The sequence below is a fragment of the Patella vulgata genome, chromosome 7 (genome assembly GCF_932274485.2).
Source record: "Patella vulgata chromosome 7, xgPatVulg1.2, whole genome shotgun sequence".
Lineage (NCBI taxonomy): Eukaryota > Metazoa > Mollusca > Gastropoda > Patellidae > Patella > Patella vulgata.
In genome coordinates, this window is record NC_065885.2 from 23134426 (window position 1) to 23151746 (window position 17321).

General features: G+C 34.0%; 1 protein-coding gene across 1 annotated transcript in view; it reads right to left on the bottom strand.

Moving 5' to 3' along the window:
* Window positions 1-2231: 2231 nt before the first annotated feature.
* LOC126827398 (major facilitator superfamily domain-containing protein 4A) overlaps window positions 2232-17321 on the bottom strand; it is a 63315-nt gene continuing 48225 nt past the window's right edge. The window contains exons 3-11 of the mRNA XM_050556700.2: window positions 10837-11073; window positions 10324-10432; window positions 9474-9589; window positions 9237-9329; window positions 8225-8305; window positions 6904-7051; window positions 6491-6561; window positions 6146-6263; window positions 2232-5554 (exon numbers count right to left, since the gene is read on the bottom strand). Of these exons, the coding sequence (XP_050412657.1) occupies window positions 5370-5554; window positions 6146-6263; window positions 6491-6561; window positions 6904-7051; window positions 8225-8305; window positions 9237-9329; window positions 9474-9589; window positions 10324-10432; window positions 10837-11073 (1158 nt within the window). The 3' untranslated portion in view covers window positions 2232-5369. The remainder of the gene's footprint in view (window positions 5555-6145; window positions 6264-6490; window positions 6562-6903; window positions 7052-8224; window positions 8306-9236; window positions 9330-9473; window positions 9590-10323; window positions 10433-10836; window positions 11074-17321) is intronic.

The following is a 17321-nucleotide window of genomic DNA, read 5'->3' on the forward strand; positions in this document are numbered from 1 at the left end:
TGATCGAACAGTCGCCATCAAAAGTCAGTGAATTCAATGACCCGTATGATTGACGAAATATTCTCGTGGTCTATCTTCCTGGTTGAATATATATCCCCCAGCTTAATTAATAATAATTAATAATCACCGATAGATTAATGATGTAATTAATATGAAAACGGTGTTATTTGCACAAGAGGTGTGCATCTACCTGTTTGTATGTAGTTATCGGCAAAATCAAAGTTGTTACATATTATTGAGGAATATCTTCCTTGTTTTAGTTTTCCCGAATGCAGTAACGAATCCATTGGCAATCTAATAGTGTTTCACTACATCAAACCCCAATATAATGATATTTATTTCACCTAGCATACCAGGAAAACCCTAGCGATAAAAGTAAAAGTAGTTATACCTATAGTTCCAGTAGTCGCACAGTCCATTGGGCGCTTTCTATTAAACATACATGATGCAATCTGCCAACTGCAGGTCTTTCTTTAGGCCTGAAATGTTATCTAAATTATTAATTAGACATTAATTAACTTATCCAGACCGTAATCAGCCCTCGATGGCATCGCTAGCCTGTGATATTTACTGGATTAGAACCCGGCCTGCTGCTTCTGATTAAATCAAAAAATAGATAATCGAGACTATGGTTTTCATCCTACCGACTTAAGTAATGATGATCGAGGCTAGGCCCAAAATTCAATCGCTAAATGCTCGGTTCAGCGTGGATCAATTTGACTGAAATTTTCAGCAAATTCTCTTTACATTATCTAGTTTTTAACTATTATAGTGAGAACTACCAGCTCCTTATCTAATCCCCCATAATGTATCTTTAATCCTTGCATTATGTACCAATATTTAGGTTATATTAATTGCGGATTTGGCTGGCAGCCTACAATAGAAATAACCCTGGGGAATATTAATTATGTAGTAAAATAGATCAAATAAAATTTAACTTCTGGGTACGATGATTAAAGTTACTACATTTAGCTGAAATGGAAAACAACTGATGGCAAGGATTAGTCTGACAACTTCACCCATGTCTCGGTATCCTTTTCGGGTGGGGTGGGGGGCATCCAATAACTCAGTTTTTTTGATAATTAAAATTATGGCTTTAACCTCGTTATACACAAACTGTCCTACTTAATTTCAATAGAACCTTTATCTAATTTGTACGCATATATTTAAAATGTCTTCATTTCTTAATATTAGACCCTATGCTTGAGACTTCAGGCATACAATCGAAGGGTCATCAACAGATCATTAAATCTTGGCAGTTTTTTTTTGTTTCTAGAACTTTAACTAGGTTTTAGTTTTATGGGCAGTGACCCCACCATGTTCTATGTACACATCTGATTTTCTACTGGGCTTTCAGTGTTAACAGACAAAACTATATTACAGCATGCCCATGGAGGTGTATATATTGTCTATATATACACCTCTATGAGCATGCCCAAGAAATCTCACTAAACTGTATTCACCGCCACATTATCGGTCCAGGATCTTCCCGAAAACTTTGTAGGGGTATTGGCGGGGTACAGTTTCTAACATTTCTTTTCAAATTTGGTGTAAAGCATTCGGGACATCTGAGAAACTAGAACCCCCCATAGATATTCAGCATTCCGCATCCTTCCTTTTCGAAGCCCCCCCCCCCCTCCTCTTCTGAGAATTGGTGTGGGGAACTGCGACCATGAGAAGACGAACCCTCTTAAGAAAACACCGTGAAAGTACAGGTAGTGGTTACTGTTTTTAAGGGATTATTTTTTTCCAATTTGGCATGAAGCGCTGTGACTGTGTGCGTATGAAGTCGTTGTTTCAATTATTATGTGAAGCATTGTACCGAAGAAAGTTTGTGGATACCATAGAGATAAAAGTTCTTGAAGGCATAAATTAAGGACCCTTATCAAATCTGGTCGACATCCCAGTTTTCCATTCAGATAACAGTAAGCTGCCGTCTATTGCTATCTTTATTGCCCGACATATATCTGCTCATAGGTAGGCGTACGTATTTCCACTCTTTACGTGGCTATCTTAAATAATATGTTCATAACTCTAACCTTGATGGTTACAATTTAAGGAATTGGTGATGGCAGCAATAACCTGTGAACGTTATGTCGTCGTCTGTGTATCACCCATAGACCAAATGTAACCCATGTGCTTATTACCGATTTCTAAAAACTAACCAGTTCTCACAATCGTGATTATACTGTCTTTGACACTAGATAATGTAATAAAACAAATTCTTTCACATCACTACCTTTATTTTACATACAAATCAAGAAATTACATGAGCATTAATTTGTAAATACAATACATCATGATAACAGATAAAAACAATGAATATTATCAAATAGAAAACATTCAATATATACATCACTTTAATACATATTTCATTTACATAAATAACAATATAAATTAAAAGATTATTTAACATTATATGTTTTAATCTTATCTTTAAGCAAAAACAACAAAAAAACTAATTATTAAAAAGTCTGGATGTTTACTAATATAGAAAACAAAATAAAACTCTGAGTTAATGAGGGCATACACCATACAGTGTGCTATAAGGGAAGATTTGCCTGGACAGCGGCGGCACAGCCTACTCTTATATCGAATTCCACCTGCCAAGGGATCTTTTCAAGCATGCCAATGCATACACAGGACCTTGGTTTTTAATTCCATCCAAATGACTAGACAACTGCCGTTGTCAGGCCCTCTGTCCTGCACCACTGACAAGAGGAAACCATGCCGGAAAATCTCAATGAACTTTCTCGGCCAACACCTGGATCGAACCTGAGACCTCCAGGCTAGCGAGTCAGCATATTACTCAATTTGTCACCTTGGCTCCATAAAACTTTAAAGATACGTCTCTAAATTTTATACCTTAATAATACATGCATATTATATTTTAATTAATTCATTCTTCTATGTGAAAAAATGAACAAATACAAAAAAAATATACATCTTTCCTATGTTGATTTAATGGTATGGAATTAGCCTCTGATTTAACAATAATAAATAAAAACTTCAGCCAAACACTAACATGAGATACACATATAGGTAGAGACAGCAATAACTTTAAGGGGTAAACTAATATTCTTTTGTGTGAAAATATCACAAATATTTTTATGGCCACTGCTAAATTATATCCATAATTAAGTATTTAAATAATGTCATTTATTTAAAAATAAATAATCTTTTACAATTCCATGTGTTCTGTCATCATATAAAATCAAACACAACTTAGTGCAGCCATAACTACAATTCTTAGTGTTTAGAGAACATACATTTAAACACATTAACATTTTATATAATACACCAGAGAATTATCACAAATTGTTTTTATTTTGATTAAACTTGTGCCAATTTATATTACCATAGGAACGCTTTATTATAATCATAAAATCAACAAACCAGATTTACTGAGAATAGTTAGAATTTATAAATTTGCATAATGTATTGATATTGGGTTGAGTTTTTTTTTTAACACTGACACAGATACAGTTAAAATAAGTATAAGTTCAAAAATTTATCGATATCAATAATTTCAGGATTTATATAATTTGTAAGTAAACTATTTGTGAATGGGTACAGTAATAGACTTAAACTCTATATCAAATGTATTCTAGCATGTTGCACCTTTAATTAAAGAATTGTTACATTTTAGAAAAAAAAGTAATATTATCACAGGTAATTTGAGAGCATGTAACATATAAAAACATTGTATTTATTTCTTTAACCATACATGGATGCTAAATCCTGAGAAGGTCGTCAAAATAATGCATTTATAACAAACACAGGAGAATAGAGAAAAAATGGTACCACGATGATACTTCAATTATTAGTACTTAGATTGGATCCATCACCATTAATATTCTGACCAATCAACACTGATAAAAGCAGGGAACCACCAGAAGGTTTAATTGAAATTGAATAAATCTGATGGGGAAACTATTAGAAACATTCTCTATTGGTCAATGAATTATAAACACAGTACTTTACAAGCAACATTTCTAGTGATGTGACATTAAAATTGACTAAATATTAACATTGTTTGTGGATCTTCCATAATATCAAAAGTTTCAATGTACAGAGTGTTAATCCTGTAGAGGCATTTAGTAACCGGGTAGAGCTAAAAACTATAACACATACTATAAAAGAACAATTACTTATTTATATAGGCAATGTTTTCAAAGTTTCCACACAAGTTCAGTTGACAGAATACTCATCTAAATGTCGCCTAAACAAATTAATTAGTAATTCTTCTTCCATAGTATGTTAATTGTTAGTGTTCTTTGATTTGTTTAAAATTAAATTGTACTTTCATTTATTTTTCCTTTTTTGATGTTAATATTTACTCTAGAAACAAACAGCTTTGATAAATTAACAAAACAATAAAGATAACAAAACAATCTGAATAATGCACCATTATAATTTGTATTAAAGAACTCACAGCTTTACACAACCAATGTTCAACTATCACAATGAATAAATAATTATTGTCTATTTCAGATTTCCCCAAAACTTGCATTTCACTGATCATAATCATGTATACTTTTTGGAGAATGAAAGTCTGTGGTATATCTTTTATTTCACTTGATTCTTTAACCGTAAGTCACATCCTGAATTGCAGACTTTAATCATGCTGCGTAATGTGGGGTATTTTTAAGCAAGCTATCCTACCAGTATCCATTTACAGCTTGGTAGTATGGAATACAGGCATAAAATGGCTTATCAAAGGACATAGCGATTCAACAACCGGCTAGTGCCAGGACTGAATATACAACCATTTAGTTACTGATCTAACTTGCTAACCGGTATGGAGGCAGACCACCATTAATTTTCCCATTGACTTCAATGTTAATTCTGGCCTCTTTGCCCGGCTCCAACTTTTCCCCAAATTTTCGTTGGGCTGAATGCTTTTCACTACAGACAGAGAAACAAATGGTCATGTCTTTGTACCAAAATTTGTATGAGGTTGACCACCAAAATTTTAAGATACACAAACTTGAAGAAGCATACTAAAAACATGTAACTATTCGCCGTACATATCACCATAACCAACCTGATAACCTTGTTATCCTTCCGCCTCAAAATCATCAATAGTTACCAAAACCTGACAGAAAATGTTAATTCAAACCCTATTCATCCAAAGAGAGAATTGCTATAAATAGACGAACTACATATTGTGGGTACCGAGATGGTGAAATTTAGTGGTGATCTGCCTCCATATATATGCCGTTTCAATTCCCTCCCTTCCCTTAAGTGTGATTAACTGAAAGCAAGTCCCTGGTAAATCTGACATAGACAGTAATTTAATAAAATCACAGATTCACAATATTCTATATACAAAATATTATATACACAGATAATTAAACATATTAATGTTACAAATCATTTAAAATTCCATTTGTTTTATTATTTTTATCAGGTAAGGGAGCCAATTCCACTTTGCTGTCGCTCTCTGGCATACGTGTATAATATTTAACGCTAGATGGATCAATGATAGTATTCTCATCACTTCCATCTCCAGGAGTCGGACGCAGAAAAACAAACGATCTTTTCCCTCCAGCTGAAATAAAAATTAAATTAAATACAGACAAACATGAAATATAATAAAATATCTAACTGAACTGCCATAAATAAAAAAATGTCTATTTTCTTGTCCTGCACACATTTAAATTTCATTAACTTTTTTGCAATGATTAAATGACAATAACTTTCAGTTACTGAGTAAGTTTCTTTACAAATATGGAATTCTTTATTTATATTCTATAGAAACTTGGATGGTTTTATTTATATTCTTTGTTGGAATGTTTTATTTATATTCTTTGGAAACTTGGAATGTTTTATATTTATTTTTTAGAAACAGGGAATGTTTTATTTATATTCTCTAGGAATATGGAATGTTTTATTTATATTCTTTGGAAATTTGGAATGTTTTATTTATATTATCTAGAAATAATATGGAATATTTCATTTATATTAACGCTACTTGCAGATGATTGGTTATAATATGTCGTAATAAACATTCTCACTTGGATAACCCTGTAAGCACACACACTTTTATTACATTATATTAAGGATAATTTATTCCTTCAAGTTAATATCACAGATTTTTCAAGAACGTTTTTAAATAAATTCAAATGCATTAAACACTTACCAATGAATTTTGGCATCTCTTTTCCAGCTGCAAAGAGAGCCCAGTAGAGCAGTAAAGAAACTAGTGTCATTGTAAAACAGAAAGCTAAGAAACTCACTGATCCCATACTCACAACCAACTGTAAAATAATAATATTTCATACATCATACATATATCACAGACATCTTTTACTTCCAACATGTATCAATTGTACAGGATTTGGCAGCAGTAGCAATCGGGATAAATTACTGACATAAACTTGAAGCCGGTAGATGAAATAAATATGGAAAATAGTGAGGTGCAGTGGTTCACCTATTTTTGTGATAACCATAAATACTTTTATGGATTAATAGTTTATATACTTACATTACCAACAATAATAGGACATAAAGCTTCTCCTAAACATGCAGCCACAACTAGACATGTTGTTATTGATGCTGGAATAATAAAACACAGATAGCAAATTAATGGATTTACAAACTCCAGAAATGAGGACTTTTCAGAATAAACAATTTTCAGGAAATAAAAAATCAAATGATAACAGACCATGTAAAGACACAAATAAAGCATTACATACATAGAATGATCAACTATATTTAATTACTTTTCTATAAACTTATTCACATAGTAGTGGGATGTTAAAGGGAGACAACTCGAAAATTCATTCATTCATTATTCACTAGGTTTTCCAGCTCACCTGCGAGTCTAATCACCCCCATCCCAGCTATAATATAATCTAGTTTCAAATTACTATTGAGTTAAAAACTAAAATCCTTTACCTTTTATATCAATATATTGTTCAGTCATTGACATAGCTGATGGAGACATTGAACTAACAAACACTCCAACTAGGCATGTTCCTAAATATATCGCAACATGATTGGAACGAAATATTATTGTTATTAAAATAGCAAAGGCAGTACCAACCTGAAAAATAAAAAAAACTATCTGATTAGAAATTCTCCAAGAATTAATAATAATCAAAAAGAAATCCACATTTAAGGCTAATTCAACTTAACCCTTTTGGAGGGCGAGAAATGGCAGCCACAAACTGCTCGAATCATGGGAATAGCTCAGAACTATTCAAAAATTGTATACTAGCTCTGTGACTCAGTCAGTTTGAGTCAATCTTGGGTGGGGTAGTTTTTTGTTTCAAAACTTAATGAAAAAACATGACAATTTTCTAATATTTTTCAGGGAAATGGGGTAGTCAATATTTACATGTACATGAAGAAAGTGCTAAAGGGTTAATCTGTGAATATAATATAAAACAATTTATTTGCAATAAAATACTAATTGTGTGATTCCCATTTAGTTGATCATTATAGAATTGCTGACAGTCATTTACACCAGTCTTTGCAGAACATGATATGATATATTATTCACATGAATTACATGTTGTCTTCATTCTAGATAGTAAATATACAAATATTTGTCTGTCTGTCTGTCTGTTCAGGATTGGCGGCTACACTAGGGCTGTCCTGAGGCTTATGTGTGGCGCCCCATGGCAAAAGTTTCAGTCCCCCCCCCACCCCCCGCATACTGTAACTGCTTTGTCTGTGCCAGCCAGTTGATTTTTTAGGATTAAAGAAATTTTAAAATACTATTTTTATACTTTTAACACTTATCTAAACAACTATTTATTAAATCAACTTATATGTAAATTTTTTATGTTTATTTCCTCTTCAACCCTCCATTTGATCGAAAAACCCTATAATATATCTTGGAGGAATAATAATTCTACCCTCTCTATTTGCTGAAACATGAACTGGTTTACACAGGTTTAGGGGAAGCGATGGCCGGTGATTTGCTATCTCAGCCTCCAAGGAGGCTAGTCCATAAATATTCAAAAGATCCCCTGTTGAATATTTCTGGTATGCACTCAGATAATCTGCCACCCCCCAAGAAGTGTCACCCTGGGCATATGCCCCCCTCATCCCCTCCCTATGTGAGGGCCCTGCCCGAGGCTGAAAATTGGTGTAATGGGGTAGCTCGGACTGAGGGGTAACATAGGCTAGGGGCGGTCTTGGATACCATTTCCGGTTTCAGAGTTACGGGCAGTGCTCGGTCATCTGCTATTCTTGTTATAAATATACTTACAATATTACACAGTAACATGAAAGCTGCTGTAAATTTGGCGGCAAAAAATACAGATATTAGACGACCAAATGAAAACAGACCCTGGAAAGAAAAACATAAAACAAATTAATTAAATTCTGCACATTTAATTCTTTTACCGTTCAGTAACTGCATTTGACTTATGTCTCCACATTTCAATCCAGCACAGACACCATAATGCTTAAAGGGCAAATAACTCTAGTAATTTCAGATTCTTTATATTTTATTATTATCTACTATTAAAAAAGTTTCCACAATGCCATCCTCAGTCTCATTCCGTTCCACTCCACTAACCCCTGGGTTAAATCATGGGGGAGACACGTATTCAAATTGTCTGCCCTTGATGTTTGTGCTTTTTCTATCGACCAATCAAAAAAATTGTTAAATAAATAAAAACTGACATAAAATTGACATGTCACTTCTTTTATATTAAACTTCTTGCAAACTTTCTCATAATCGAGTGAACAAGATGCCATATTGTTGGCTGAGATCAACCTGGCACACAAAATTTTTGTCAATATTCAGTATAAATAATAAGAAATGAAATGGGGTTTAACGTCCTAATTTTCTGCCCCTACTGGGCGAAGACGGGCATATGCCATACCGTGTGCTACGAGGGACATTTTGCCAGGACAGTGGCGAAACAGCTGTCTCTTATATCAAATTCCAACTGTCATGGGGTCTTTTACGTGCATGCCAATATATACACAGGACCTCAGTTTTTAGTCCCATCTGAATGACTATACTTTGTCCCTAGCTAGGCCCTCAGTCCTGCACCACTGACAAGGGGGAAACCACGCTGGAAAATCACGATGAACTTTCTCAGCCAACACTGAGATCGAACACAGGACGTCCAGGTTAGCAAGCCAACGTTTTACTCACTGAACCATCGCGGCTCTGATAAATATAATAAGATTCAGTGGATTCACTAAGTTTATCATCAAATACAAAACCATATGGTGGGATAACTACCTCTACTTTTCCACAAACTTACCCAGAAACATGCATCTAAAATGGCTCCCTCATATTTTTCTATCGGTACATCTGCTTCTTGAGCATAAGAATAAATATAATTGGCATAGGAAGACTGAAAATTAAAATAAAATATATTAGAATTTCTGGTTTATTAAGGACACTTTGTTTTATGAAGCTGAGATATTTAGCAATAATTTGATGACACAATAATTAATCCCAACAATATTTTACACAATTTATATATATATCTACTCACCTGTAAGCCATCAAATATAAATAATATAACTGAAGATATAATTGTAATGAATAAAACTTGCTTCGGACCAAATGCACAGCAGTTGAGTCTCGACAATAAACTTCCATCATTATTTGCTATAATGAAATAAAATTAATTAGGCACCATAGGAGAGTAATACACATAAAGCACTTTAATTACTTGACCTTTATAACAAAGAGCCCAAGCAGATTTAATCACCCATCAATGGGCTGGGTTAGGCTAAAAATATATTAATAATTTCTTTGTCTATGCAAAAGTGTCTATATTTTCATTCTTGGGTATCAAATTTATATGAAAAACTTCCATCAAGTAGCTCGAAGAAAATTTGAAAATGTAAAAAGTTAAGAGACAGATTAATGATGAAAAGTTGTTATGACAATAGTTCTTTGGGTTTAAAACATAAAAATAAAAAGAATATAAGATAAGATCATATATTTCATAGGGTAAAATTCACTAAACCCTAACATTTTCGATGCACTGTGTCCCTTAAATTTTCGCGGCATATACACTTCGTGTTGGAACTAAGACATGAGTGTCCTGATGTACACAAGTGAAGGGTGGAGTTGGTGATTTGAGCACTGTAACTTTGTTTTCTTAGTTTATCACCAATATTCCGCTTTTTGGTGCTAGTTTTACTAAAGGTCTTGACATCCGACTGAACATAAACAAGCGAAGGTTGCGGCCGGAGAACTGTCCATTCCTAGTGTGGGTATTACAACAATATGTCCAGAAGTCCTGCGGCTCATGTTTGAAAGGTTAAGACCCCTATGAACATATTCCTTTATTACATCATATTTTTCAGAAAGAGATCCCTCTAAGCAATACTTACATGGTTCTACGATAGTTGTCTCCCCTGTATCAACAAACGGTACTTGTATTGCTACACTACCAAATCTTTCTTTAATAACCAGCATTAAAACTACAGCAGCTACGGCCAACTTAAATACAATAAATCATCAGAATTAGGTTCAAATAAAGTATTGAATTGTGTTGTTTGGATTAGTGATGGATCAAGAGAGAGAGAGAAATGTGGTTTAACGTCCACTCGACACAAACTAGGTCATTTTGGGACTAACATGGTCCAATTTTATTTCATTAACGAACCTAAAGATTGTCCACAAACAAATTGTGGACGGACGGATGGACAGAGGTGACAACAATATACGTCCACATGAAAATGTGAGCGTATATATAAAAGATTGGACGATAAATATAGTCTCTATAGTCTTGACTGGAAATTTTGGACAACAAACGGACAGACAGCCTGATGGACAATAGACAACCACATTCCTTGAATCCATATCTTTATTGCTTTGATTGATTGATGCAGAATTATACAAACCTGTAAACCACCTAGTATGTAGAAAGCATAGGGTAATTTAGACATGTGAGTGTAACGGAAAACTTTCTGTGGTTGTGGTGGAACATCAATGGTTTTATTTAATCCAATTTTGACACTCTCTTGCGGTGGTTCCAGTGTGAAACCATCAACAAATGGAGAACAATCTCTATTTAATAAGAAAGATGACGCAATCATCGGACTAACAAAGGCTCCAAATCCATAAAAACAATGCATCGCCTGAAAAGATACAGAAAAATATTGATTGCGTTTCAGAACTTATTAGTTATTCAAAAAACTATGCTCTAGTAATTTAAACATTATGAATGTCAAAGATGAAGGTTTATTAATAAAACATGACGAGAACCTCTGATCAATCTCAACTAACATTATAATAATTACTATAATAATAATAATACATATGACATTTTCTACAAATAGCTTGCACTCTACAGCAGCCTATTCTGCTGTTTTTGGTAAGGGACCTCAAATACAATACATATTTTGACATTTAAATGATGATTAATTACAATTCCAAAACTTCAGTTGCTGGTTCAATTTCCATTTGATTACATGAAGACTCTCATATAAATGTGGATTAGTGTCTTACTTTTCTGCAGCAACTGGAAAAGATGGGTTGCCAGGCAACGAAACATACGCCCACAGCAGCTATATCGTCCGGGCAGTCAACAAGAGTTGTCGCATATTTTTACTTTTTTCGGTAATGAAACATTTATAATATATTAAAATCTGATTAAGAGTAACAACTCATTAAATAATTATCAGAAAACAATTAGAATTTGTTTGGTTTTTATAAAGTTTGGGCCCTTGTTAACGTTTAGTATACGAAACTTTTAACATCATGGATTAGCTGTTCAAGTCATAAAGATTCATTGAAAATCAATATACTTGTTCGTCTCAAGACCTTAAACTCTGTGTATCAATCTGAAATCAATCGGATGATAACTTTAGCCTCTAAAGCGTCACAAGATTTTTCAAAGTGATCAAGGGCCATAACTTTGGCAGTAATTATCCGAAATCGTTGAGAATCAATATGATTCTTCATCTCATGGCCTCAAACACTGTGTATAAATTTCAAGTCAATCGGATATTAACCTTAGCCTCTAGAGCGTCCACAAGATTTTTCAAAGTGATCAAGGGCCATAACTGTGGCAAAAATTATCAGAAATCGCTGAAAATCAATAGGATTCTTTGTCTCATGACCTTAAACACCGTGTATCAATTTAAAGTCAATCGGATATTAACTTTAGCCTCTAGAGCATCCACATGATTTTTCAAAGTGATCAAGGGACATAACTCTGGCAGTAGTTATCGGAAATCGCTGAAAATCAATAGGATTCTTTGTCTCATGAACTTAAACACTGTGTATAAATTTAAAGTCAATCAGATATTAACTCTAGCCTCTAGAGCGGCCACAAGATTTTTCAAAGTGATCAAGGGCCATAACTCTGTCAGTAATTATCAGAAATCGCTGAAATTCAATAGGCTTCTTCGTCTCATGACCTTAAATACTGTGTATAAATTTAAAGTCAATCGGATATTAACTTTGACCTCTAGAGCGTCCACAAGATTTTTTGAAGCGATCAAGGGCCAAAACTCTGGCAGTAAATATCGAAAATTGCTGAAAATCAATAGGCTTCTTCGTCTTATGACCTTAAACACTGTGTATAAATTTAAAGTCAATCGGATATTAACAAGATTTTTTGAAGTGATCAAGGGCCATAACTCTGGCAGTAATTATCGAAAATCACTGAAAATCAATAGGCTTCTTCTTCTCATGACCTTAAACACTGAGTATAAATTTAAAGTCAATCGGATATTAACTTTAGCCTATAGAGCGTCCACAAGCAATTGTGGACGCCAGGCGGACAGACGGCCGGCCGGGGGCGACAACAATATACGACCACATTTCAATATGGGCGTATAAAAAGGAGACGGGCATACACCATGTGCCATGAAGAAAGTTTTTCCCTGACAGCAGGGTTTCTGCTTAGTTTTCTTCCAATTTCTAAGTGCATGCAAATGTGTACATAGGATAGGACCCCAGTCTTTTAATCCCATAGAAACTGTTCCTTACTGGGCCTTGAGTCCTGCACAACTAACAAGGTAAAAAACCTTTCTAGACTGATCCCGGGACCACCTTACTCACCTAGCCACCTGGACTCCCTCTTAGCTTTTATGGAACGTATGAGGAAGTAGATATGATTACATGAAATAATTTCAGTGACCTGGAGGCTCCTTTTTTAAGTATTTCTTACTAAAGGTCCAATTCCATATAATTTGAATCGAGAAAACCCCCCTAAATCTCATAAAATCTTTTAAAGGGAGAATGTACTGGAATGGGTTTTATTGTCTCAACTTGAGACTAACATAGATACTTTTATTCTATAGAGTGCAATGCATTACAACCTACTCTTTACTGAGTTCCGACTGTCAATGTGTGCATGGATGGGCCACATTTTTTGCCCCTTCCCAACAACTAGCCACACATTCCTTATCAGCCCCTCACATGCTACCCCACATGATATCTACAAGATCAATTTGTGCCAGTTTATCCACACAGTGACAGAATGATATCTACCAGATCAATATGGGCCAGTTTATCCACACAGTAACAGAATGATATCTACCAGATCAATATGGGCCAGTTTATCCACACAGTGACTATCAGAATGATATCTACCAGATCAATATGGGCCAGTTAATCCACACTGTGACAGAATGATATCTACCAGATCAATTTGTGCCAGAATGATATCTACAAGACCAATTTGTGCCAGATTAATTAGCCACAACGTGACTATCAGATTAATGAATTTTCAGGTTATCTCTCACTGTGATTGTCAAACTAATCAGTATCAGACCAATGAGCTGGATATCATCCCTCAATGTGGTTGTCAAACTATATTTAACAGGTATCAGACCACTGTGTTTGAGATCATCTTTGATTGTGATTGACAGGCTAATAGGCATCAGACCACTGTGTTTGAGATCATCTTTGATTGTGATTGACAGGCTAATAGGTATCAGACCGATGTGGTTGATAACATCTCTCACTGTGATCGACAGAGTAATTGGCATCAGACCAATGTTTTTGAGATCATCTCTCACTGTGATTGATAGACTAATTGGTACTAAAACAACATGTGTTGGATCATCTCTCATTGAATGTTGAAGTATGTTCAGAGGGCAAAGCCTCCCTGAAATATATTTTTTTCTGTGATGATTCAAATGCTAGAGATGCTTATATTTGATCCTTTGCAAACTGCTATAGGCAAATTTTTGAAATAAAGTTGTAACATTATGTTAGAAAATGACCAAGTTGTGTCAGGTGAAACGCCATTTCTCTTCATTTAAACGGTTATTCCATAAGATCAAATCGAGTTAATGACCGAAAAATAAAATAATAAATTTTTATCAAAATGGTGTTGCTATGTTGACAGTGTCTATCCATTTGTAACTCGTACAATATAATTCACATATCCATAATAACAGTTTGAATATATTTTCCAATCAATGAGTGTATTAATTATATTTATAATGTACTTTATAGACAACATCGATTCTGTGCCAATATAAAGAAATGAAATGAAATGGGGTTTAACGTCCTACTGTTCTGCTCCGAAGTGGGCTAATGAATACGGGCATACGCCATACAGTGTGCTATGAGGGAAATTTTGTCCGGCACTACAGCCTACTCTTATATCAAATTTCAATTGTCAAGGGATCTTTTACTTGCACATCATTTGTACACAGGACCTGTTTTTCGTCTCATCCGAAAGACTAGACAGCTGTCCTTGTCAGGCCCTCCATTCTGCATCACTCACCAGGGGAAAACCACTCCAGAAAATCTGGATGAACTTTCAACGCAAATGCAGGGATCGAACACCCTACCTCCGGGCTAGCACGCAAGTGTCTTACCCACTTAGCCACCGTGACCCCTGTGCCTATATAAGTATATAATGGCAATTTGAATATATTTTGTATCTTATCTGAAGAATAATATTTTTTATAATATTTTTTATAATCTACTAAAATTCATATTACAAAGATTCTGTGCCTTCATGATGTATATATTTTCCAATCAATAAGTCTATATTCAGATCTTATCTGAAGAATAAATTTATGTCTAACTAATGTACCTTATATAGCAAATATTTTGTGCCTATTCTTATGGAACATTATTTCCTATTGATCCATAACAAGCTACGTTTATTTATATGAAATGTAGATACTGGTAACATATATTTATCGAGTATTACAGTCTTTATTACCACCTATAATAATAAATCAATAAAATGCATTAAATAAAATATATCCCGCAATAACCTTAAAGATGGGTTCCCAGAAAATTATTTATCGGATGGTTATTTCCAATAAAAGTATGGTAATTTTGGTATATATGGAAAGTAGAGATATCCAATCTAACTAGAAAAATACTGGATTCCCCGAAAAACACTCATGGAGCGTATACAGGACAAAAATGTAAGGGTTCCCCTAATCGACAGCCCGACGCTTAGGAATTTCTGCACGTGTGATGTCAAAGGTCACACGTGAACATTGAGCGCTTGATGTACAAGTTGATAAACTTTATGAAGAGTTAGACGTAGTCACAAAGTGACCTCAGGTTCTTTAACTTAATTGCCCGCTTTTTTAAATTTCCAACAAACAACACAACTAATTAATTTATTTTAAATATGTATATTGTACAATCAATTTACATATACAATTTAAGAGGTTTTTACAAAATTAAATTCTTTAAAGTTACAGTTCATTCCGGCATTTAGTACTCTGTTGCTTTAATTCAATCAATCCTCCTGGTTAGCATTCAGATTAATTCTCCGTCTTAATTCCACCATCCCAATCGCGTAAGTTGGTTTTTTAAAACATTTTAAACCCGAACACAAATTCTCGGAAAACACAAAACCTTCACATGTCCCAGATCTATTTCCCGTATTCACCTAGACTCCCTAATTGTATTAAAACTTCATTTAGATTGAAATGTACTTCACCAAGACTACATGCGTACGATTCACAAAGTTCACCAAGATTAAACTACAATATGATTCACAAGGTTACCCTGGGTTGAAATATGATTTATATCGGTCACCTAGACATTACCGGTTAAATGTTATTTCATCAAGGAACGGATTCATCACGTTTAAATACATCGTATTTAATTACCAGGTTCTAAGCATCTAAAGCCAGTCGTTGGTGTTACCGTAGATATTGAAAAACAGTCATGTCTGGTCCTTTAAAATCTCTCTGATCTAAGTAGAGAAAACAGCCATGTCTATCCTGTAACTTATTTTAAACCTCTCTGACAAACTTTTTTAATTCCTACACCAAGAAACTTTTAGTCACTCAAACATCCAATCAGAGCTATGCACCACCAGCACATGCATCACAATCCAGACACATTCATTACTTTACAACCTCATTACCTAACTTGCTCAGACATACCAACAATCGTTCTGTAAAAAGCAACGCATATACATTGAAAATAATTAAACTTTATTAACCAAAACCTGTACAACCCTTAATAAATGTCTTTAAAAGGAATAAATATTCCCTTTAGCCACGTACCCAATTAATTAGGTACCCTAAATCACAGAAATAAACCATGTCACAATTATACATAGCAAATTCACATACCAATTTTGACAGACGTACAACACTTTCTGAGATAAAAATGACGGAAAAAGACGCGGGTAGTGGATAATCCGAGAATTTAATTAGGATTCGATATTTGTAATAAATTGTAAGAAATTATAGACAACATCATCTTATGTATGCAATGAATTCTCCTCTGACTTCCAAGAGAGGTAAGTCACGTGACGTAAACATGACCTGGTTTGATCGAATTTTTATAGCAGGACATTCCTTCGCAATTGCAATGTTTGAGAAGGATTTGAAGCAAAATTATGACAAATTACTTGGTTTGAATATGTTTTTAGTCCATATATACCATTAAATCGCCCAGTTTGTACGCGGGAACCCATCTTTAAATGGCTGAAACGTAAAATAAATGCTTTAATATGTGTGATATCTGAGCTTATAAAAATATGACATATTGGGGTTTTTTTTCAAACAGTAAAATTATATATTATTAGTCATATGTTTTGCACAGATTCTTTTTGTGAATGACAATCATTATTAATAACAATAATAAAAAACCCCAGACATTATTGGACTATTTATTGTTGAAGGAATCAATAGGAAGCATGAAAATCTGAATAAATTTACTTCTACTTGGCACAGTTGAACAGTCTGACTGCCTGGTTTATTAATTATTTCTGTTGATATTTATTTGTCAGCTTATTGGCAATCAGTTATTTCATAATATACCCATGCCAAAGGTCTATCTTCTCTTCTGATATTTTGCACCATTTTTTGTTCTAATCCTCTGCTTATTTTGTTAAAGTTTGTGGATTATTATCCTTTAAATGATTAAAGAATCAAAATAA